The sequence below is a fragment of the Leptonychotes weddellii genome, chromosome 4 (assembly GCF_054177405.1).
Source record: "Leptonychotes weddellii isolate Sample4059 chromosome 4, ASM5417740v2, whole genome shotgun sequence".
In the NCBI taxonomy this organism is placed as follows: domain Eukaryota; kingdom Metazoa; phylum Chordata; class Mammalia; order Carnivora; family Phocidae; genus Leptonychotes; species Leptonychotes weddellii.
In genome coordinates this window covers 58,718,967-58,742,270 of record NC_138372.1, presented here as the reverse complement: position 1 = coordinate 58,742,270, position 23,304 = coordinate 58,718,967, and the positions used below count along the sequence as shown (strand labels likewise).

Here is a 23,304-nt window from a genome sequence, read left to right as displayed (position 1 = left end):
ATGCGGGGCTCGATCCCAGGACCCCGGGATCATGACCTGAGCCGAAGGCAGACGCTTAACGACTGAGCCACCCAGGCGCCCCTGGCAAGTAGATTTTTTAAATAAATGATAAAACTGATACCTCAGAAGAAGCATAGCCATCCAAGTCCTCTTGATGAAAAGAATATCTAAACTCTTTTGCTTAATGCCCAGAGAAAGTTAAGAGGGCCGTTTAATTTTTTTTTGTTATTTGAGAATGGAAGTGTACCAGAGAAGACAGTGTGGATATTTGCATGTATTTTTCAGTCAAAATTTGCAATTCAGGCATTGTGGTCAAGTACTAGGAGAGTGCTTATAGCATTCTAAAAATTTTACATATAGACTGTTAAAATCTACTGGTGCTAAGCAAGACTCCAAGATATGTAAAGTGGTTGAATTGGGGAGACCTGACTAAATCAGTACAGATCATTACTAGAAAAATAACAAAAGTAGAATTTCTGTTAAACATGGGAATATGTGAAAGACTGCACATATTGATTCCCATTTTGATGGACTGTATGCAGTATATCAAGATTTAAAAAAATTTTATCCTATGTATTTTGACAAAAAGAGGTTATGCTTGGTCAGTGGCATTCATTAATGCAACATGCTTTATTTGACTCTTGACCTTTCTGTGAGCCATCCATAATGGTGGAGAAATGCAGTAACTTGTAATTTGGGTAATAAAATGTACAGATTTGAATTCCAAGCCTTGAGGCTGGTGTGCTTGAGTAAGTCAGTAAACTAGTTAGTGGGAAGTTGAGCAGTGGAAAATGGGAAGAGATAAAAAAAAAAAAATTGCCTACGGGAAAGGGGAAGGGCATGGGTGAGGTGGCTCTGCTGCTTGCCCCCTCCCCCATTATAGGAAGAGTCGTTAAGATTGGGGAGTGTTTGGAAGCAGAGATGAAGCAGTGAAGACTTAGGTATAGGCTATAGGTGCAGGTGCAGATGGTTGAGAGTGAAAATGTCAGGCTTGGTGGCTGAAAAGACCTGGTGAGGGAAGAGCCAGCAGCAGGATGTAATCCCATTGCCTTTCTGTAGAAAAGAGTCAGGGGCTTGGGAATTGATTGGAGACGGTGTAGGACATTAACCTCTGTACCTCTTTGAAGTTTTGTTCTCCAATTTTTGCATTTAAGTGGGCACTTAAAATTTTAAGTTATACCTTACTACATTTAAAGGAGAAATTATATGCTTTAGTGCTATTCTTTTTTTTTTTTTTAGGTTTTTTTTTTTTATTCTTATGTTAATCCCCATACATTACATCATTAGTTTTAGTGCTATTCTTTAATTTGAAAGTTTGCTAAGGTCTCTGGATGGTTCCATTTAGAATTTCAAGGGCTTATTTTATGTCACTTATGTGCTATAAATATTGAACAGCAATAATGAGTTTATGCATTTACCTTAATTACCTGAGTTGATTAAATTATCAATATAAAACAAAACACATCATTATATTCTTCCAAATCCTAGTTCATATAATTTAAGGGTAATACAGGATTGTTAAAAGCAAATAAATGATCATGTCAAACAAACTGGGCTGGAATCTGAACTCTTCTATTTACTAGCTGTGTGACCTGGGACATGTTACGTAACTTCTGTGTGCCTCAGTTTCATAAGCTGTAAAATAGGGACGATAATAATACATATTTTGGAAATAATGTATGAGATAGTTCTTGTAATGTGCTTATCTTATTAGTGTAGTGCTTGAGATATATACCAAATGCCCAATAAATTCTATTATTATACTAAATCACATGTGACTTTAAATACATGAACCTATAACTAGCTAGCTCTACCTTCATGTGATGTGTCTGCTACTGTTAATTTCCTGTCTCTGCAATGCAGTTTTTGAGTTTTATTTCTAATAATATAAGTATAAAATACTTGGCATCCTGTAGTCTAGTAACGCCAGTTGTCTGACATTTGGCAAATTGAAAGTAATTCAGAAAATCCTAATGGTCTAGAACCTATGGCTAGCAGATTTGTTATGATTAGTTTCATAGTACATTGGTGATGAGATTTGTTAACTTGGAAATTCCTCAAGACATGGAATAAAAGGAGGAGAAGAGCCTAAAAGTAAATTATCCTGGCATCAAGCTAATGATTATACAACAAAATTTGTTGAATTTGCTTGGTCCAACAGTCACTACATTGCTACAGAAGCAATAATCTACAGAGTATCCTGAATAATTTATGTCAGGGGAAAAAAAAAAACCCAACACCTATGAGCAGAAACCCAGATATTTAAGAGAGCATCAAAGATCCCTATGATTCTCAGATCTCTTGCTGCCTTAATTTCAGCTACTATTCTACATTGGGATGTTGATATTACTGAAGATAAGCCTGGTGTCCTAGCTCTGGGAGCTAAAGATGCTCTCAGGTTAAATACCTGATTAGTAGCATGGCTATAGAGTGGAAAGTAGTTTTAAGTGAACATTTAAAAAACATTTTTACCAACACAGTAATTTATTTAAATTTAATTCAGTGAAAAATTTTTATTAAGGTAATACCAGTCTATTAATAAATGAAGAGTTATGCTTTTTGAAATGTCACACTCTAATGGTGTAGGGAAGTGAAGGATTACTCATCTTTTTAGAATGGGCTTTTTGGGGTGCCTGAGTGGCTCAGTTGTTAAGCATCTGCCTTTGGCTTAGGTCATGGTCCCAGGGTTCTGGGATCGAGCCCCACATCAGGCTCCCTGCTCGGCGGGAAGCCTGCTTCTCCCTCTCCCACTTCCCCTGCTTGTGTTCCTTCTCTTGCTGTGTCTCTCTCTGTCAAATAAATAAAATATTTTAAAAAAATAAAATAAAATGGACTTTTTGGGTGCCTGGGTGGCTCAGTCAGTTAAGTGTCTGCCCTCGGCTCAGGTCATGATACTGGAGTCCCAGGATCAAGTCCCACATCGGGCTCCCTGCAAAGTGGGGAGTCTGCTTCTCCCTCTGCCCTTCACCCTGCTCGTGCTCTCTCTCTCTCTCGATCTCTCAAATAAATAAAATCTTTAAAAAAAAAAAAAAATAAATAAAATGGGCTTTTTTTTGTTTTGTTTTAACCCATTGGTTCCTGGTTCCTGATTGGGTCAAGGAAGAACTTTAGGGAGGTGAGTAAAAGAATGGCCTAGCAGCCTTGATGCAGGGTTTACCTGTTCCTTTAATGTTTGGCAAACATAATGGAATATATTTATTTTAGACCATTTTCCCCCCACATGTTTCTCAAATGTGCTTCATGCCTTCTTTCTTTGAGAAGGTTTAAAATTTCATTTTTATTTTAATTGTCCTTAAAATCTATATAAGCACAATCAAGGTATTCTTGATCAAGGTATTAAATCAGATACCAAAGAGTGGTAAGGGGTGAGAATATTAGTAGTTTTTTTTAATCTGTAAAAGGAAAGAAGTTATGCTTTACTAATACTCATTATATATATTTAAAGTAGCAAATACATATGATGTACAAATTAGTAGATATATATAGGTATGTCTTTGTATTTTTTTAACTTAACAGGAATGTGTGATTTAAAATATGTGGAGGGCGGCCTGGGTGGCTCAGTTGTTTAAGTGTCTGACTCTTGTTTTTGGCTCATGTCATGATTTCAGGGTTGTGAGATTGAACCCTTGGGCTCAGCACAGGGTGGAGCCTGCTTAAGATATTATCTCTCCCTCTGCCCCTCCCCTCCCTGCTTGTACGCTCTCTCTCTCTCAAAAAATAAAAATAAAATATGTGGAAACTCATATAAACAACTGACATATTGTTTGGATTCAAACCCAGTTTGAACTTTACACAATTTCTGTGCTCACTTTTTCTTTTGTTTTTTGTTGAGAGAAGGCCATATTGCCATATGCTTTGTGGTGTGATGTAGGTTTTGCAGGGCCTTGAATAGAGTGTGAGGGTTGAGTCATCACACATGGTAGTATAAGATTGCCAGACTGTAAGAATATCATATTCTTATATCAATTGGATATATTTGAGGGATTTTGTCTTAATTTTAATAAGATACAAAGCAAGTTTCTGTCGTTATTTATAGGAATGTAGTAGTATGTCTTCAGTGTAGATTTATTTTCTTTGGTCAGTGATTGATTTAATACCCACTCAGTAAAGACTTAAATAACTGCTGGGATGCTAACTGGATATTCAAGTGAAAAAGACACTTTAAGAGGAGTCACCAAGTTAGATCTCATAGTAACTGATGTTCGAAGAATATTTATTGGCAAAGTCTTAAATATAAGATCTGATCCCTGAACAGTTGAATAACCTTTGAAATCATCTGTTTCCAGTCCTGTTTTTCTAATTGATTATCCACAAATGAAATGATTTTTAAAAATGTTATGTTAACCGAGGTCTATAGTACTTATATGGAGGCTCAGAATTATCTGCAGGAAAAATATTGATTGAATTTATGCTTTTTTAAAGATTCATTTATTTATTTTAGAGAGAGAGAGAGGAAGCAGGGGGAGGGGCAGAGGGAGAGGAAGAGAGAAAGAATCCTAAGCAGACTCCCCACTGAGCACAGAGCCAGGAGGGAGCCAGAATGATGTGGGGCTTGATCCCACGACCCTAAGATCATGATTTGAGCTGAAACGAAGAGTCGGATGCTTAACTACTGAGCCCCCCAGGCACCCCAAATTTATAATTTTAAGCTGAAATTACTACTTCTCTATGACATTGACATTGTATAGATATTGAATGATCACTTAATTTCATAGATTAAAATTTATAACTGTGGAATACTTTTATATTGAGATTTGGAGATTAGTTCAATCTTATTTAATAGTGGAATACTCTTATATTGAGATTTGGAGATTAGTTCAATCTTATTTAATAGTGGCTTATAACAAAAAAGGTGATTGATAATAACTTAATGTAAGTTAGTCATCTTAAGTTATGAAGAAAGAAAAGATATATTTTCCATTTTAAGAGGAATAACTTTCACCATTCTGTGAGCATGAATCAGTAACAGCTGACGATCTGATCTTTGAATGCGGCAGAGTTGGAACCCTTTCAAAATAGAAATCTAGCCAATTTTCAAGAAAAATCACAATGTTTCAGTTTTGAACTTTAATGTATTTGGAACATATGCAGCAGAACACTTTCTTCTTGCTATCTCCTACCAAACTAATTATGTATACCACATTAATTTTTCCCTTATGTTTGGCAAGCTCAAGTATATGGTAGAATTGCCTGATTCATGTTCACCACTTTTAATGGTAAGATCAAGATTAAAAGTATTTAAGATAAATTTTATAATTTTCTCTCAAAGAAAATATATGCAAAAATGAAAATGTTTCATTCACTCAACAAGATATTTATTGAACACTTACTATATGCCAGGCTCTTTTACTAAGCCCGAGTGTGAGTGATACAGTGGTGAACAGGATAGAGAAAGCCCCTATCCTTAGAGAGCTTATATTCCAGTAGAGGTGGTGGTAGGAGATGATGGGGATTTCAAATTCATAAATGAACTGTAGAAAATAAAACACGTAATGAGAATGGAGTAGCTCAGCTGAGATTGGGATGATAGGAAGATTTGGGAGAAGTCTAAATTTATTTGGTGAGTAGCCCCTAAAGTGGGAAAGGCTTGGCATATTCGGGAAACAGAAAGGCCCGTGTGGAAGGAACACAGTGAATGTGGGTGGTAGGAGCTGCAGTTAGAGAGGTAGACAGAAGCCACATTAAGTAAGCCATTTAGACCATGAAAGGAGTTTCAGTTTTCCCTTAATTATAATAGGGAGTCTTTGGAGGATTTTAAGTGAGAAAGTTTAATGATTTGACTTATTTCAGAAAGATCACTCTGGTAGTTATAAGGAAAATACCTGTAAGAGGGCAGGAGTGGAAGCAGGAAGCCAGGGAGGGAGCTATTTCAGTATCTAGTCTCTTAGGGAGGTGGAGTGCAGCCAGTGAAGAGTGACTGGGCTGGGGGTGTGTTCCTGTGGCACCCTGATTGCACGTGCATGTTTTCATACTTAAGCACTCGGGGTTCTGAAAGTTAATTTCTTTGCAATATCATAGTTTAATATGGGCTCTGTAAGTCTTAAGAATGTCAAATATTACTAAAATTAAAAAAAAAATGGGGAAGACAGTGTTAGCTCCTTCAACTTCCCTTGGTTCTAGGGCATAAAATACACTATATTGGGAAAAATTTAAGTTGGTAACTTCAAGTTCTGTGGATAAATTCATGCCAGATGGCTCTAATTTCTTTGCTTTAAAGCTTATACTACATCAGGATATGAAAACAATTAAAAAGCTCTTTTTAAATATGTACTCAATAATTATTTTAAGTTATTTTTAATGAAAAGAATGAACATAATTGCCTCATGATAAAGATAAAATGTGTCTGCTCTAACTTACTGGTTTAAGTAGCATATTTACTGAATTTTTTTTTTTCTAGTCACATTGTTCTGATGCTTGCAGACGATATGGCATGCAACCCTAGAAATCCCAAACCAGCTACGGTGTTTAGTCACAAGAATATGGAACTAAATGTGTATGGAGATGATGTGGAAGTGGATTATAGAAGTTATGAGGTAACAATGTTTGATTTAGCAACATTTTTGAAATGTAGTTATCATACTTTTAAACTCTAAAATAGTGGTAGAATAGTCTTATTTTTATTTCTTTAGACTTTGTACATAATTGTCACTGAAGCCTTGAATATAATTCTGTCTCTGGAGTTCATATTAAGGAAACAATACATGAGTAAAACTAACACAGCATGAACATTTCATATATGTATCTAGGATAGGACAACTTTTTTTTTTTTTTTAAAGATTTTATTTACTTATTTGAGAGAGAGAGAATGAGAGACAGAGAGCATGAGAGGGAGGAGGGTCAGAGGGAGAAGCAGACTCCCTGCCGAGCAGGGAGCCCGATGCGGGACTCGATCCCGGGACTCCAGGATCATGACCTGAGCCGAAGGCAGTCGCTTAACCAACTGAGCCACCCAGGCGCCCCAAGGATAGGACAACTTTATCTTGGCTTTTATATTAGAGTATTTTAGTGAGGTTTCAAATGTATCAACTTTTTTTAACAGTAAATGCATTGTTTGTCTTTCGTATTTGACCTAAAATGTCAAGTTTTGTGTATTTAGTATATATATTGAGGAAAAATTAAAATGATTAACAAAAAACTCACCCATAATTCCACTACTTAGAAGTAATCACTTTTGATATGCTTCCAATGTTTTTATGCATATGATTAAAAATTAAAATGTAAATTTGAAAAATGGGATTATACTGTATTTTCCCCTTTGAAACTTCATTTTAAATTTAATAGGTAGTGAAGATGTTTAAAATTTGAAATCTTCCTTGGTGAAGTCTTCCTCAATAATCCTTCCCCTTTTACCAAGCCTACCAAAAGTAAGACAATTTTCTGTGTTCCCAGACCTGTTTTGAAGCGATTTTAAAATCTTATCTATCTCCTCCCAGCCTGTAAGCTCCTTGAGGATGTGGCCTATGTCTTATGTATCTTATACCTAGCAAGTACCTAGCTTTTGAAGGCACTCAGAAATGTTTGTTCAGTAATTAAATGTGTATGAATGTTGGACATTCTACTTGTTGATTTAGTCATCATAAAATATAAACCAAAAAGAAGTCCTATTAAAACATTTAGCATTTTGCTGTTTTCTGGGGAAAAATATAAACCGAACATAATGCACATGTGCACAGAAACACGTACATACACATATAATTTATATACTCATGATCTAGGGGAAAGTTGAACAAGAAAGCTAGATAAATTTTCTGCTTTTAAATTTAGATCTGGGTAATATGACTTTAAATATGCTTTTGAAGAATCCTAGAGGTCCACAAATTCCAGGTTGGGAAATCTGGTTTAAAGTGTGATGAATTTTTTACATGTTGAAGATAGCCCTAACAAAATTTAAGTAACAAAATACATTTAAAAAATCAAAGATACACGATTTGGGGATTATTTATGGAACTGTCTTTATGGTTTTATTTTTATGATTCATTATGGACCTATCTTTCAAGGTTTATCTAGAATTCACTAGGTAGTTGTACCAGTCAACTGCAATAGTTATAATGTTGCTGAATTTATTTACAAGTTTCTTTATTTTGTATTTTCCCAAAGAATTACCTATGAAGACATTAATAATTTTTAAATTTTGGGCAATATTTTGCATAGCATTTAAAGTTTTAAATTTAATTAACTGATTTTTCCCCAGGACAGTTTCGTTAGCTGTTAGGATTTAATGGAAGCAAGTTAACTTTGAGGTATATATTTAAATAAATATATTTTAATTGAGTTATATTTCGCTTTATGCTTTGTTTTCACTTTATGCTGAGTAACATATAGAGAAAGAAGAAGGAATGCTTTTGAAAATAAAAAAAAAATTAATTACATTTCCCCTGGTTCTGTTTCATCCCCTGATTTCTTCTTCTTCTTTTTTTTTTTTCAGGTAACTGTGGAGAATTTTTTACGGGTATTAACTGGAAGGATCCCACCTAGTACTCCTCGCTCAAAACGTCTTCTTTCTGATGATAGAAGCAATATTCTTATTTATATGACAGGTAATTTGAGAATTTAGATATTTAGAAATAGAATATATTGTGACTCTCCTCAAGAAGAAATCTTCATGGAAAGAAATTTAAACACCTTAAATGAATTTTGGTTAAAATAATTTGTTTTGTAGTTCTCTTTTCTCATATGACAATTTGAAATGATATTTGGAGACAGTATAACATTTTATACTGTCCCTCAGTTTATTATCTCTATTTTTTTTTTTTTTTACTATTACCCTGGTAAAGCTTGTTACCTTTTATTTAGTATCTCTGCTATAGCCTTGTTGCCTTCACTTTTGTCTCCTGTTAATCATCCTACTGAAGTAGTTAATAAAAATTGCAAATCTGTCCTTGATTTCCGTAAAACTTTACAATGGTTTCCGGTTGATGGAGTCTCATATTTTAGTGTGTATAAAGATTATTTGAATGCAGATACTCAGGTCTTTAAAATTCTGATTTAGTTTTGGGTCAGGGTAGGGCTTATGAAACTGCATTTTTTTGTTTTTAAGATTTTATTTATTTTTTGACAGAGAGCGAGAGATGGAACATAAGCAGGGGGAGTGGGAGAGGGAGAAGCAGGCTTCCCACTGAGCAGGGAGCGATGCAGGGCTTGATCCCAGGACCTGAGCTGAAGGCAGACGCTTAACGACTGAGCCACCCAGGTGCCTGAAACTGCATTTTATTTTTCCCTTTTTTTTTTTTTAAAGATTTTATTTATTCATTTGAGAGAGAGACAGACAGAGAGAAAGCATGAGCAGGGGAGAGAGGCAGAGGGAAAAGCAGACTCCCTGCTGAGCTGGGAGCCCAACATGGGGCTCGATCCTAGGACCCTGGGATCATGACCTGAGCTGAAGGCAGATGCTTAACCATCTGAGCCACCCAGGCGCCCCCTGAAACTGCATTTTTTAATATGTTCCCCACATAGAAGCTGTAATAGTCTTTTGTCTATACTTTGAGGAATATTGGAGATAAAGCCTTCATAATATAGTTTAGTTTTATTATTTATTTAGTTATATATATAATATATAATATATATAATAATATATACTATTATTTAGTGATATTATTTGTTTCATTTTAGTTCTTGCACTTTCTCTAATTTTCTCCTAGGACTGTTTCTGTCCTCTAAACATTTACTAAAGCTATTGCCTTTGTTTATTGATGTCTTCTCAGTTCACTTTGTCTGCCTGATTATTCCTTCTCTTTTCAGTCTTAGCTCAGGAGTCACTTCCTTTGGTGATTTTCCTCAGTAAGCCTAGGTTGATCTATGTCTCCAATTGCCTGGGACAGTTGTCGTTTACACCTGTTATCCTAATGTAATCATTAATATTGCTTCCTTTTTCCCTCAGAAGTGTCCTGGTATATATTTTATAATGTGCAGAGACACTTCTTACCTCCTTGGCTGGTGTAAGCTCTCCTCTTTGCACTCCCATGTTAATCTGTAGTTTCTCTATGAGTATTTAACTTAACTACTTTCTTGTTTGGATATTTATTGCCTTCATTAGATTTTGAATTCCAAGATGTCATTGATAATGGGGTTTTCACCTTTTTATTTCTAGTGCTCTGTTTTATGGTGGTATTCAGTACATATGAATGTTGATCAAACAATATTTAAAAATGTTTTCGGAGGGCATTCCATTCAACCGATGGTAAAACATTTGCAGAATGGTTTTTAGATGTCACACAGCAGGATGGTTACTGACTTCTACTTGGTGGTTTACTTTTCTTTGTCTATCATGTTGCATTTACTTACAGCTTTTCAAATTCAATTAATTTATAAACTTTATAAATTAACTTAGCAGAGCTAAGTCAGGAAAATTTTCATTTTAGTTTTTCTGACAGTTATAAGAAATTTTCAAGCATTTGTGGCAAATATTATGAAGTACAGTCTTATAGTATAGCTTTATCTGATATACTAAACTAAAGGTTATACAACTTTTTTTCTAAGTCTTTGGATACTCTTTCAGGATAACTGCAGGTACAGAAGAAATTCCAGTAGTTAAAGATAGGATTTGATGAACTGTGGCCCATGGAAGGGTTGCCTGTTTTAGAAATAAAGTTGTATTAGGACCAATTGTATCCATTTGTTTTACATATTGTCTATGGCTGCTTTTACACTACAATGGCAAGAGTCTAGTAGTTGCAACAGAGACCGTATGGCCCATAAGTCTAAAGCATTTACTACATGGCCCTTTACAGAAAATTTGCCAACCCATGTAAGAGCGTAGGAGGGCTGACAATTAAAATGATAATAGCTAATATTTAATGAGGCTTACTTCATCTCAGGCAGTATTGTAAATCAGCGTGTGTATGAATTCATTTCATCCTTACAGGAATCCAAAGATTTAGGTGCTGTGATATATAGTTTTGTGGGTTGTGCACTGCAATAAGTGTTTGGCTACGGGGTTGAGTGGGAGCTGCAATCTAGTATATGTTTACACATAGTAAGCTGTGTGCCCTGCCATAGAGTTCTAATGGGAGGAAGAGAGACATAACTACTAATCACTTTTGAGCTCACAGAACTGCATATATTCAGAGGGGCCACTGAAATAGACAGATTTTTCTACTTTGATGCCCTGTGGGAAGTACCTTCAAAAAATCCACACAAAGGAGCTTTATAGGCATGCTAATGATGGTGCCGACGTATTTCTTACTTCACAGCGAGGGAAACTGAGGCATAGAAAGATTAAGTTATTTACCTAAGTTAACCCAGTCATTAAGTGGCAAAGCTAGCATTTGAATCTAGACAGAATGGCTCTATCTATGCATTCTAAATGTCACAGTCTTCTGGTCAGCTCTCATGGGACAGTGGTTGACGGTAGTAAAAATTTATATATGAGAACAACACTTCCTAGTAGTATAGCATTCCAAGTATACACTGTGAGTAGTACTAGCATACTATGGAACCAGCTAGTGTTTGCAACCCCTTTCTCACCAAAATGTTTGCCTGGTATTTGGGAAATTATTTATCTATAGAAACTCACTTCTGACATAATAATGGAGCCAGTGCAAAAATATAAATGTGCTTTTATAGAATGGAATGATAGAAGAATTTGTGAAGATATTATATCTGCTATTTTTTGCACAGTCTATCATGATTCCATTTTTAATTGGTGTAATAGAAAATTATTCTTTTTGTTTTCATAGTACTTTTCATTTTAGAGTATAAAATAACAAATGATATTAAAATATTGCCATGAATGAGTAAATGTTTATATCTGGATGTATGCAGCTTGCATTGAAAAAAATGCATGTATTTGATCTTTTTGACTCTTCCTACAAGGACATGGTGGAAATGGTTTCTTGAAATTTCAAGATTCTGAAGAAATTACCAACATAGAACTTGCAGATGCTTTTGAGCAAATGTGGCAAAAAAGACGGTAATTAGCAAATGACTACTTTTCATAAGATAAATTAGTACCTAATTTTTCCATGGTTAGTAGATTTGTAGATCCTATTTTATGAGATTTTAACTTACTTTAATAACTTCTACTCTTTTAGATTTATGTTTGTTATTTCTACTGAACTATTTTTAAAAGAAACCTAGGTGTTATTAAAGAGCATAAAAAAAGTTAACCTTTTAAGATCATCTCTCTGTTATTTAGCAGTGTTTTTGGAGGAAATAAGAGTCCCACCAGTCAAGTTCCCCATTATGTAGGGGGATTGTGAACATATATTTATTTTCCAACTTTAGCCTATTGTTACTTTTTGTACATTCTCTGACTCTCCACATGATAGCAATACATTATTTCTTCTTTGGAAAAAGTGCTGAAATTATGATTAATATAATATTTGTAACCTAACTCACATTAAGGATGATATATTGTTAGTAATCCATGGTAAGCACCTCTCTAGTTGAAAGTTGTCATATGAACATGAGTGAATATAAAGCAGCAGAAGTGCTTTTAACTTGATTACCTTCAATAAACACTTACGGGTTACCTTCTAAACACATGGTGCAGGAAGGAATATGATGCTTATTCTGCCTTCACAGTGTTTAAAATCTAGTGGAAAAGAGAAATGTGTATACGACTCTTCTACAAATTAAATGTAAATATTGAATTACATGTATAAGCAGAATGAATGGAAGTGTCAAAGGGAAGCTTTTGCTAGGTACTGGTTTTATCTTAATTCACAGTTTACATTTACTGGGTGTATACTAGGTGCTAGGCGCTGTTTTATATATGCTGTCTCATTTAATTTCAATAACAACCCCATGAGGTATATACTGTTATTATTCCTATTTTCACACATGAGTAATTTGAGGCATAAATAGATTCAGTAACCTGCCAGTCCAGCACTGGGACTCATTCCTAAGTGCTCCAGTCGTAGAGCTCTTTGAATTGTTTTACACTACTGCCCCTCATAACCTTAGATGTTTCTGATCCTCAAGGGCCTCCACAGATTTTTGTCTGAGAACAAATATGTCATATGAATTGTTTCTTTTATCACCTGCTTAGATATTGTGGCCCAAGATTGCTTGCTTTCTTTTCTAGGTGCAATGTTAGCTGTTTACCTAGATCCAGTGTCTGAGAGAAACCTTTGAAAAACGTATCTGCTCCCTAGTTTCACCAGCTAGGCAGCACATTCTAAATACAGAGCCGATTATGTTATTTTCACTTAAAAAAAGCCCTGGTTGGCTTCCTCAGACTTACAGGATAAGATCCATACTTCATATGGGATACTACATGGATTGACCCTACCCTACCTTTTTTTTTTTTTTTTAAAGATTTTATTTGTTTATTTGACAGAGATAGAGAGAGAGCACAAGTAGGCAGAGTGGCAGGCAGAGGGAGAGGGAGAAGCAGGCTCTCCACAGAGTAGGGAGCCCGATGTAGGGCTCGATCTGAGGACCCCGGAATCATGACCTGAGCCGAAGGCAGCTGCTTAACCCACTGAGCCACTCAGGCACCCCTACCCTATCCTACCTTTTTGAAACTAATTTCCTCCATTTCCCCAAATTTACTGTAAATCCTAACTACATAGTACTATTCCCCTTTTCTGAAACAATTCTACTTTTTCAAATTTAGGTGCCTTAGTAGAGCCTTTTTCCTCTCCTGGAATGTGCTATTCCTTTCTTTGTTAGTTAAAATAACTCACCCTTCATTGCTCAGGCCGGACATCACCTTTCTGTGACGTGCCTTTCTTCACAGTTCCCTCTCTTCCTTTCTCAGTGCTCTTAGAGCACTTTGACTTTGTTAGACTCTAAGCTCTATGAAGACAGGGACTGCTGCTGTATCCTCAGCTTAAGATCAGGCATATTATAGGCTCTAATAACTATTTGTAACTCTTACCACATTCCATTTGGTTAAATGAAGTCTCTCCTGTCTTCCAGTTAGATTTTAAGCTTTTTGAGTATGGTGACTAAGTCATATATGTTTTTTCCTGAATCTGGCTCATTTTCTAGGATAGCTGGGGTGCCAAATAAGTGTTTTTTGAATTGAGTATTCATTTGGATTCTGAATCATGTGGCCAAGATGAGGGAGGGGGAAAGATTTGGGGCAGCCACTTTGTGGTACAACCTGTTGAGGTAGTTTCCTTGGACAGGATTATAGCTTTAATATTTCTAATATCAAATTTGTATTGGGAATTCTGAAAACTCACAAATTTTTAACTAATGAAATGAGTAAGATATGATTTTAACATCTTCTGTTATGCAAGTATTATAAAAATATTGATGTTTGACTAACAGCATGATTCATGTTAAAGATAGTACCACTTTTCTTTCAGCTACAACGAGTTACTGTTTATTATTGATACTTGTCAAGGAGCATCCATGTATGAACGATTCTATTCTCCTAACATAATGGCTTTAGCTAGTAGCCAAGTGGGAGAAGATTCACTCTCGGTAGGTGCATATTTCCCATTTGTAAACTGCATTGTCTTTGGAATATGTAGCTATTTTGGAAATCACTTATATGCTTTATAAATATATCTTAGACTTTTTAATACCTTAGAAGGAAATTTTGATTGCATTTAAAACATTTTCTTATAATGATGCTATTAGATGTATACTTCTTTTTTCTGCTTTGCTTTTAAAAAATTTTATTAAAGTACAATTGACTACAATATTGTGTAGTTTCAGGTGTACAACATAATCATTCAATATTTGTATATATTGCAAAATAATCACCACAATCAGTCTAGTTAACATTTATCACCAGACCCCCCCCAAAAATGTCACCATACATAGTTAGAGAATTTTTCTTTCTTGTGATGAGAACTTTTAAGGTTTACTTTCTTAGTAATTTTTAAATATGCAATACAGTATTATTAACTATAGTCACCATGCTGTACATTACATGCCATGTCTTATTTATTTTATAACTGAAGTTTGTCCCTTTGACTTCCTTCACCCATTTGGTCTATCCTCCACCTCTCATCTCTGGCAACCACCAGTTTGTTCTCTGTATCTGTAAGGTTGGTTTTTGTTCTTTTCGTTGTTTTTAGATTACACATATAGGTGAGATCATATGGTATTTGTCTTTCTCTGACTTACTTCATTTAGTATAATGCCCTCAAGATCCATCCATGTTGCCACAAATAGCAAGATTTCTCTTTCTTTCTTTCTTTCTCTCTCTCTCTCTTTTTCTTTCTTTCTTTCTCTTCCTTCCTTCCTTCCTTCCTTTCTTCTTTCTTTCTTTCTCTTTCTTTCTTTCTTTCTCTCCTTTCTTTCTCTCTATCTCTCTCTCTCTTTTTTTTTTTAGCGCTGAATAATATGCCATTGTATATGCTTTGTTTTTTTGTAGCATCAACCTGATCCTGCAATTGGAGTCCACCTTATGGATAGATACACATTTTATGTCTTGGAATTTTTGGAAGAAATTAATCCAGCTAGCCAAACTAATATGAATGACCTTGTAAGTATTTGCTTGATTTGATTATAGCACATAGGGTATGCTTAATGTGATAAGTGAAGTCCTTTACTCCCTGTACTGCCAGGGTACTGTTTCTTATGTTGAATGGTAACCTTTTAAACTGTTTTTGAAGATGGTTAAGCATCTGCCTTCGGCTCGGGTCATGATCCCAGTGTCCTGGGATCGAGCCCCACGTCTGGCTCCTGGCTCATCGGGGAGCCTGCTTCTCCCTTTGCCTCTCCCCCTGCTCATGCTCTCTCTCTCTGTATTTCTGTGTCTCGAATGAATAAATAAAATCTTAAAATAAAATAAACTATTTTTGAGTCTCCCTTTACAGTAATCTCTCTCTCTCTTTACTACAGGAAGCCTAAAGTTTAGCCCAGTTAACTTGTTACTTTCATTCATTTGCTCATGCTCTTTTCTCTACCAGAAATGTACTTTTTTTAGATTCAGCTACTGAAATTCTACCTATTCTTTGGGTGTCAGATCAGATCCTACCTCTTCTAGGAATAGCTGCATAGTTCTTCCCTGTTGGAATTTAAGTAAGATAAAGTTTTTCAGAGCTTCATTTCTCTCTTCTACCATTTATCATAGTCTGCCTTTTTTTGAACTTATTGAGTGTGAGTATTAGGACATTTTTGGAGGAAAAGGACTTTCTCTTACCTAGTTTTGTCCACCCTTGAACTTCTAGTACAGTGTGTTTTTTTTTTTTTTTTTAGATTTTATTTATTTATTAGAGAGAGAGAGTGAGTGAGAGAGAAAACACAAGCAGGGGGAGCAGAGGCAGAGGAAGAAGCAAGCTCCTCACTGATCAGGGAGCCCGATTCAGGCTCGATTTCAGGATCCCGGGATCGTGACCTGAGCTGAAGGCAGACACTTAACCAGCTGAGCCACCCAGGTGCCCTAGTACAGTGTTTTGATGTGGCTTCTTGAATTTAGTTCAGTCTTTTTTCCTGACTTTTCTATGCTGATTGTATCCTTAAATAAATCTACTTTGAAGTTGCTATTGAAAGTAGGCATAATAAATAAGCTTGAAACAGCAATTCTGGATTGGATAATTACTGGGCAGCTATGACTTTCACTCTTTTTTTCATTAATTTATACCCTGTTCTTTTATTCATAAACATTTTTTGAGCTTTGGCTAAGTGCCAGCCACTGGCTCTATCCTAGTGAAAGAGGCAGACACTGTCTCTACCTTCATGGAGCTTCAAAGTGAAAGGAAGGCTGAGTAGACGGGGCTTGGGACTCTTGCACATCAGCCAAGCTGCTTTGCATTGATGTCTTTTATCAGATAGAAACATTTTGGTAATTTTCTTTTTAATTAAAGAAGTTCTGCAAAATTCTAAAAACCACTATTAGGGGCTATCATATTTGATAACATAGAACTACTTGCTACATTTTGAAGATACATAATTTGATGCCTGTTAAATCTTAATGTGAACTTGTTATAATGCTACTTTATAAGAAAAATATAGTCACCTATGTTCGTTACTTTAGTTTTTAAATTTATTCCCATTTTAAATTATATATTGTATATTTTATTTAATATGTGATACACTATGTCAAAAGTTTACAGCATATGCACTTCACACTTCAAATGTCTAATGGATTTTTTTAAAAAAGAACTTATTCCTTTGAAATCATACAGGAAAGACTGAAGAAACTTATGTTTTATTTGTTTATGTGTTTTTTTCCCCACAATTGCTGTATAGTTTTTAATAAACAGTCCTCACTAATATCTTGTGCCCTAGTTCTGTTTTTTTAATTGAATGATGATCATTTTAATCTTGTTCAGTAAGGATGACCCATTTCTTTGAAGTTAAATATTCTAGTGATTTGATATATCTTAAGATGTTATGGAATAATACCTATTCTGTTTATTATGTGTGTACAGGAAAATTTGTTGGGTATCAGCTGTATTCAGAGTACAATATTAGGAGCTTTAGGAGCAGCAAAATTAGAAGACATGGTCCTTGGCCCCTTAACAATTTATAGTGTCATTGGTAACAGCTGAAAAGCACATTTATAGAGTATCACCTATTAAATGAAGTCTTTGTATCCTCCAGGTAATGTTCTTTCTTCTGTGAACATGTAAATTTTGCTATGTACCTTTAAGATGCTTTTAATATTGCTCTGTACTTGTTTATATTTGTGACGTTCCCTCGAGGCTTTGAGGTTCTTAAATAAGAAGTAAAAGGACCATGTGTATTTGTAGATTCTCAGTGAATATTTGGAATGAATGAAAGGACATGACAACCATGCACATTTGTATGGTTCCTTTAAATACAGTGGGTTTGGTGTTTAAAATTTTTCTTGAAAAAGGTAGATTTTCAGGTTTGGAAGAAGAGAAGTATAGCATACTCTAGGAAAATGGAATACCTGCAGAGGCACAGAAGTTGAAATCCTTGTCTTCAATAGTAAGCATATAATCTGGCTAAAGTATGAAGATTCTGTAAGTGAAGGAGATTATTAAAAATTAATGTTGCTGAGGCTAAGGAAATCAGATTGATAGGATAAAATATCTTGAAGGAAGGAATAACTTCATAGAAAGTGGAAGTATGATCATTTTAGCAGCAGGAAGATAATACTTTTTATCTTTTTTTTTTTTTTTAATTTATTTATTTGACAGAGAGAGAGAGATAGCAAGAGCAGGAACACAAGCAGGGGGAGTGGGAGAGGGAGAAACAGGCTTCCTGCGAAGCAGGGAGCCTGATGCGGGGCTCGGTCCCAGGACCCTGGGATCATGACCGGAGCCAAAGGCAGACGCTTAACGACTGAGCCACCCAGGTGCCCAATACTTTTTATCTTGTTCCCAAGCTCATTCACCTATGCTTTTCCTGGTTTCTTCTGCTGGTGCCTAAGAAAGCCCACCAAGTTGCTTGCTCATACAGGAATGCCTTCAGTATTCATAGGACTTCAATCTTGTCTTTGTGTATTTTGTTTTATCTTTTACTATGTTTCTTCAACCTTCAGTCTGTATTGTCCTTCCTGTTTGGCATTTTACTTTCTTGTAAAGTAAGTTTGGCATTTTACTTTCTTGTAATGTAAGTTTGGCATTTTACTTTCTCCATCCTTTTTGCCTTCAGTGCTTCTTAATTTATATTCGATCTCTTCTTTGTATTTCCTTTTATTGTTTTCCTGAACCAGGAAGGTATTGTGTGATATTAGGCCAATTACTTAATCTTTCTGAGCTTTAGTTTGAAGTAGAGATAATAATCTTTATATACCTCAAAGTTATTGGTAGTTTAAATCAGAGTATCTACAAATTGCTTTGCACAGTGCTTGGATCACTATGCTTCATAAATTCTAGCTGCTCTGCCCTTCCCCACCCATCTCCCATCATATTAGTGATTATCTATGCATATTGTCTTGTCTCCATAGGTGGGCAAGTGCTGTGGGCTATAGGCCCTTACTAGCAGTCCTGTCATGGTTTTCTTCATACATCCTGTGGTTCTGCCAAACTAGGTTATTTGCCTTACACATCTTTGCAGCTGCTCCTTAAGAATGTTACTTTTCATCTGTAATCTCCCTTTTCCTTCAGAATATAGCTTAAATCCCACTCCTTTTTTCTTATCCTCACGCTATGAAAAGTTTATCCTTTTCTGAAGTAGAACCTGTCACCTTCTTTTTCTACCTTGTTATGTTTATTCATCTCTGACTTGACTTAAAGCCTGAGGATAGGACCATGTTCTGTCAACTTTTGTATCCTCTGTGGAAGATAACAGTATGAAATATATGTAGTAGATATTTTTTCTGCTTTGCTGAATGAATGAGTACATGTCTGTCCTTGGTAATTCACTAATGTGGAATATCGGGGATATGATTAACACAGACATCATCATGAGATCTGTGTGAGATGAAGTCATGGTTTTCAGTCTGTATTCTTTGAGCACTAGAGTATCTGGAGGTTCCTTGGATTTATTCTCATTATGGCTAAACTAAGAAAGTTACTGCTCACTGAGATGAATGTAGATGCAGAAAAAAAGCAGTTCTTTTCATAGTGTTACATGTAAGTTCTCAGTAAATTTAAAGTTCAAAATATATTTTGTAGCATATGATGCAAAAAGTGAATTTTTTTTCCCCCTCCCTGGCCAGCTTCCCTTTTTCTCACCTGCTCTAATGTCTGTATAGCTTTCTTAGAAGGTCAAGTACTACTATAGCATTGAAACTTTAATCTTTAGAATCAGTAGCTTCTTTAGGTTGGGAAAGCTTTGAGAATACACTACAGTCAGGGTGCTAAGTGGGTCAGTCAGTTGAGCGTCTAACTCCTGGTTTTGGCTTAGGTCATGTTCTTTGGGTCATGGGATCGAGCACCATGTTGGGCTCCATGCTTGGCGGGGAGTCTGCTTGGGATTCTCTCCCTCTCCCTCTGCCCCTTCCCCTACTCACTCACTCTCTCTCATAGATAAATAAATCATTAAAAAAATACACTACAGTCTACTATACTGTATTATTGAATTGATAAAAGTTGTATTTGTATGTGTGTATTTATTATTGTTATATATATGTTTTTCAGTTTCAGGTATGTCCTAGAAGTCTCTGTGTGTCTACCCCTGGACATCGCACTGATCTTTTTCAGAGGGATCCTAAAAATGTCCTGATAACTGATTTTTTTGGAAGTGTACGGAAAGTGGAAATTACAACAGAGACTATTAGTTTGCAACCAGATTTAGAAATCGTGGAAAGCAGGTATTCATCTTGAATTAATATTTTATTAGAATATTCTAGTCTCATAATTTGTAAATTTTTATGTAACATGATGTTACATAATATTAAGAGATGAAAGTTGTTGTTTGTTAATAAAATTACACATTTCTACCCAATCTTCACCTTATGTAGGCCCTACGCTTTTCAGGTTTATGGGCAAAAGCTATAAATATTAAGGGGAAGCTACGATCATGATTAAGATTATGTTGTTGCTCCAAAATACAGTGTACATAGTAGTGATTTGAGGCCTGCTCAAAAGGAACCAAAACTTGCCTTGTAAGTGGCTGAGATCCATACTTTTCATTAGTGGAGGTATGTATAATGGTTCATAAGAGCCTTCATGAAAGGGCAGGTGTGCAAATGTTTCGAACATTAATACTCTAATGAGCGTGTATGCTTTCACCTATTGCAGTAGAAGGTGTTACCTGAAGTGACATTGAGTAGGGAAGTAGGCAGCTGGGCATTTAGAGTGTAATAAGGGCCCTAGGAATCTGGCAGATGTAAGGCAGATAAACATAAAAAGGGGAAGTGAGTGCCAAAACTATGTAGGTGCCAAATACATATTTTAGACTATAACACAGTGCTTCCATGTTCAGAATTTCTGTGGGTTCCAGCAATCTGGTTACTTCTCTGACTGCCATATATTTTGGTTCCTAGAGTCTGGGTGGTTTGTGAGCTGGGGTTCAGTGGTATCTCGGGCTTTTCTCTAGTGTTATATTCTATTAATCTGGAACAATTTATCTGGAGCTATTGTAAATTTGGAGTGACCCTCTCATCAACAGGTGCCACTGTTTCTGCTTTATTTAGGGGCTCTTGGTAATTCATTAGGGAAAGGATGGGAAGTATACACCAGGTTCTCCTTTCTTGGGGAGTAGATGCTGTGTGAGTGTGCAGTGAGTGTGCGTGCATGCACACGTGTAGATGTGTGTGTTTATGTGTGTGAGAGAACGCACAAGCAGGAGAGAAGGAGATTGAGAAAAATTGGTTGATTTGGAGTATGTGAATTTTAGAAATATTTATAATGTTTCATTTGTTTATTTCCCTGTAAACATTTTTAAAGGCAAAATACTTTGTTAGGATTAAATAGTGTCTCAGTTAATAGCCTCTTTCTTGAAATATATAGATGATATATTTTACTAGCATTAAACTTTGTTATTTGTGATTATCTAATGCTATCTATTGGAAACTCATACTCCTAGGAACTTTTCTGGACTGCTAACTGGCAGCATAAATTACTCTCAATTTTGAAAATTTCAAAGACTTGTAATTAAGCTTACACATGTTTTAGGAATAAATTTAAAAATTAGCACAAAATGCATTTTTTTTGAAGATTTAAAATTGATATTATTAATCATTTCCTATTCCGGATATTCACAGCCTTGGATCTTTTCTTTTCCAATTTCCTATAGCTATTGGCTTAAAAATATTTTTTAAGACATCAGATGAGGGACGCCTGGGTGGCTCAGTCGGTTAAGCGTCTGCCTTCGGCTCAGGTCATGATCCCAGGGTCCTGGGGTCGAGTCCCGCATCGGGCTCCCTGCTCCGTGGGGAGCCTGCTTCTCCCTCTGCCTCTGTCTCTCATGAATAAATAAATAAAATATTTAAAAAAAAAAAAGACATCAGATGATACTCTACAGCAATATCACTTTTATTTGTTATTTTGTTATATTTTTTAAGATTTTATTTATTTATTTGAGAGACAGAGACAGACAGAACAGCATGAGCAGGGGGGAGGAGGCAGAGGGAGAGGGAGAAGCAGACTCCCTGCTGCTGAGCTCCATCCCAGGACCCTGCGATCATGACCTGAGCTGAAGGCAGATGCTTAACGGAGTGAGCCACCCAGGCGCCCCTTATTTGTTATTTTAAATACTGAGTTTCAGATTACCCTTGTGAAATAGCTAAACCATATGTTAATACTTAGCAACTAAAATTGAAATGTCTTTTACCAAATTTATTTTGTAATTTTCCTTGAATTTAAGCCTATGAGATTATAAGATACACCTTCTCTTAACCATCTGAACATTGTATTAATTTACTTTAAAGGCTAGGACCATCTTTATAGTTCTTCTGAACTTATTTTCTATTCTCTCAACTTTTAACACAATATAAAATAATGCAATAAGTATACAATAAAAAGTTATTTCAATGGAATCTGAGTTTCATTATATATTCTGGAAGAATGGAATTTTGTCTCTTAAGTTATCTCCGTGTATTAGTTCAAGAGCAAAAATTGTTGGTGCTGAAAATTATCTTAATTTATCTTTAATTGAGGAGAAAATTTTGAGCATTAAAGCCAGACACCAGGCACTGTTGAATTATAGCACCCTCTAGTGTTTATAAATAAATTTTATTTAGAATATTGTGTACAGATGGTTTCATGATCACATGAGTATGTTATCCAATTAATTTAGGAGATTAAGTTTCCAGCACATCTCAGGAATTTTTAAATGGATGCTACAAATATTATCTCATTGTACGTAGGTGGTATTTATATGCAAGTAAGAATGGCAATCAGATATTTGTTTAGAGAAAATTATATTCATGAGAGATCAGATATCACAAAAAATATTTTATTAAGAAAATTATGGGTTAGGATGTATATGTATTTTTTCAGATCTTAGGTTAAAAATGTCAGTATAGTCACTGTTAATAAAAGTGGCAGTTATGCTTTTAAAAATATTACTGTTTACATATGTTAGGAAAACAATGGAATTAATTCATTTAGACTATTCATATTTCATATATTGCATACAAGAGTGTACTAGACCAAACTCAGATATGATGGAGAACCTTAGTACGTAAAATTGACTGATGTTATGGTATGTATGATATTGTTACACGTCTTCTGAAACAGATATTGAATAAGGTACAGTCATGAAGTTAGTAACAACACTTTGTTTCTGCATGTATCTTAGTAGTTGTGTGATTAATATGTTTGCAAGAACAGATGGCATAAAATAAGGATTGATTGAAGTAAGTTTGGCTTATATAACTTGATTCTATATTGCTTCAATTGAGTATACATAGGTTGGCTTTTTATAAGTATGTGGACAACAGCCTGCCCTCCTGAAGGAGTTGGGCTTTTTAGAATCTAGTGATAAGTCCATGTTAGCATTACTCAGATTACCAGTTTTGTGTCCTTACTGTATGGGGAAAATAGCCTCTGGCTTGTGGATGTCAAAAGAATAGGCACATTTTAATGTTACAAAATG

General features: G+C 35.4%; 1 protein-coding gene across 1 annotated transcript in view; it reads left to right on the top strand.

Annotated features, from left to right (window-relative positions):
* The window catches only part of PIGK (phosphatidylinositol glycan anchor biosynthesis class K), a 111,100-nt gene that overhangs the window by 25,615 nt on the left and 62,181 nt on the right, over positions 1-23,304 (top strand). Inside the window, exons 4-9 of the mRNA XM_006744640.3 lie at positions 6,398-6,533; positions 8,426-8,537; positions 11,812-11,908; positions 14,259-14,376; positions 15,278-15,388; positions 19,902-20,074. Of these exons, the coding sequence (XP_006744703.1) occupies positions 6,398-6,533; positions 8,426-8,537; positions 11,812-11,908; positions 14,259-14,376; positions 15,278-15,388; positions 19,902-20,074 (747 nt within the window). The remainder of the gene's footprint in view (positions 1-6,397; positions 6,534-8,425; positions 8,538-11,811; positions 11,909-14,258; positions 14,377-15,277; positions 15,389-19,901; positions 20,075-23,304) is intronic.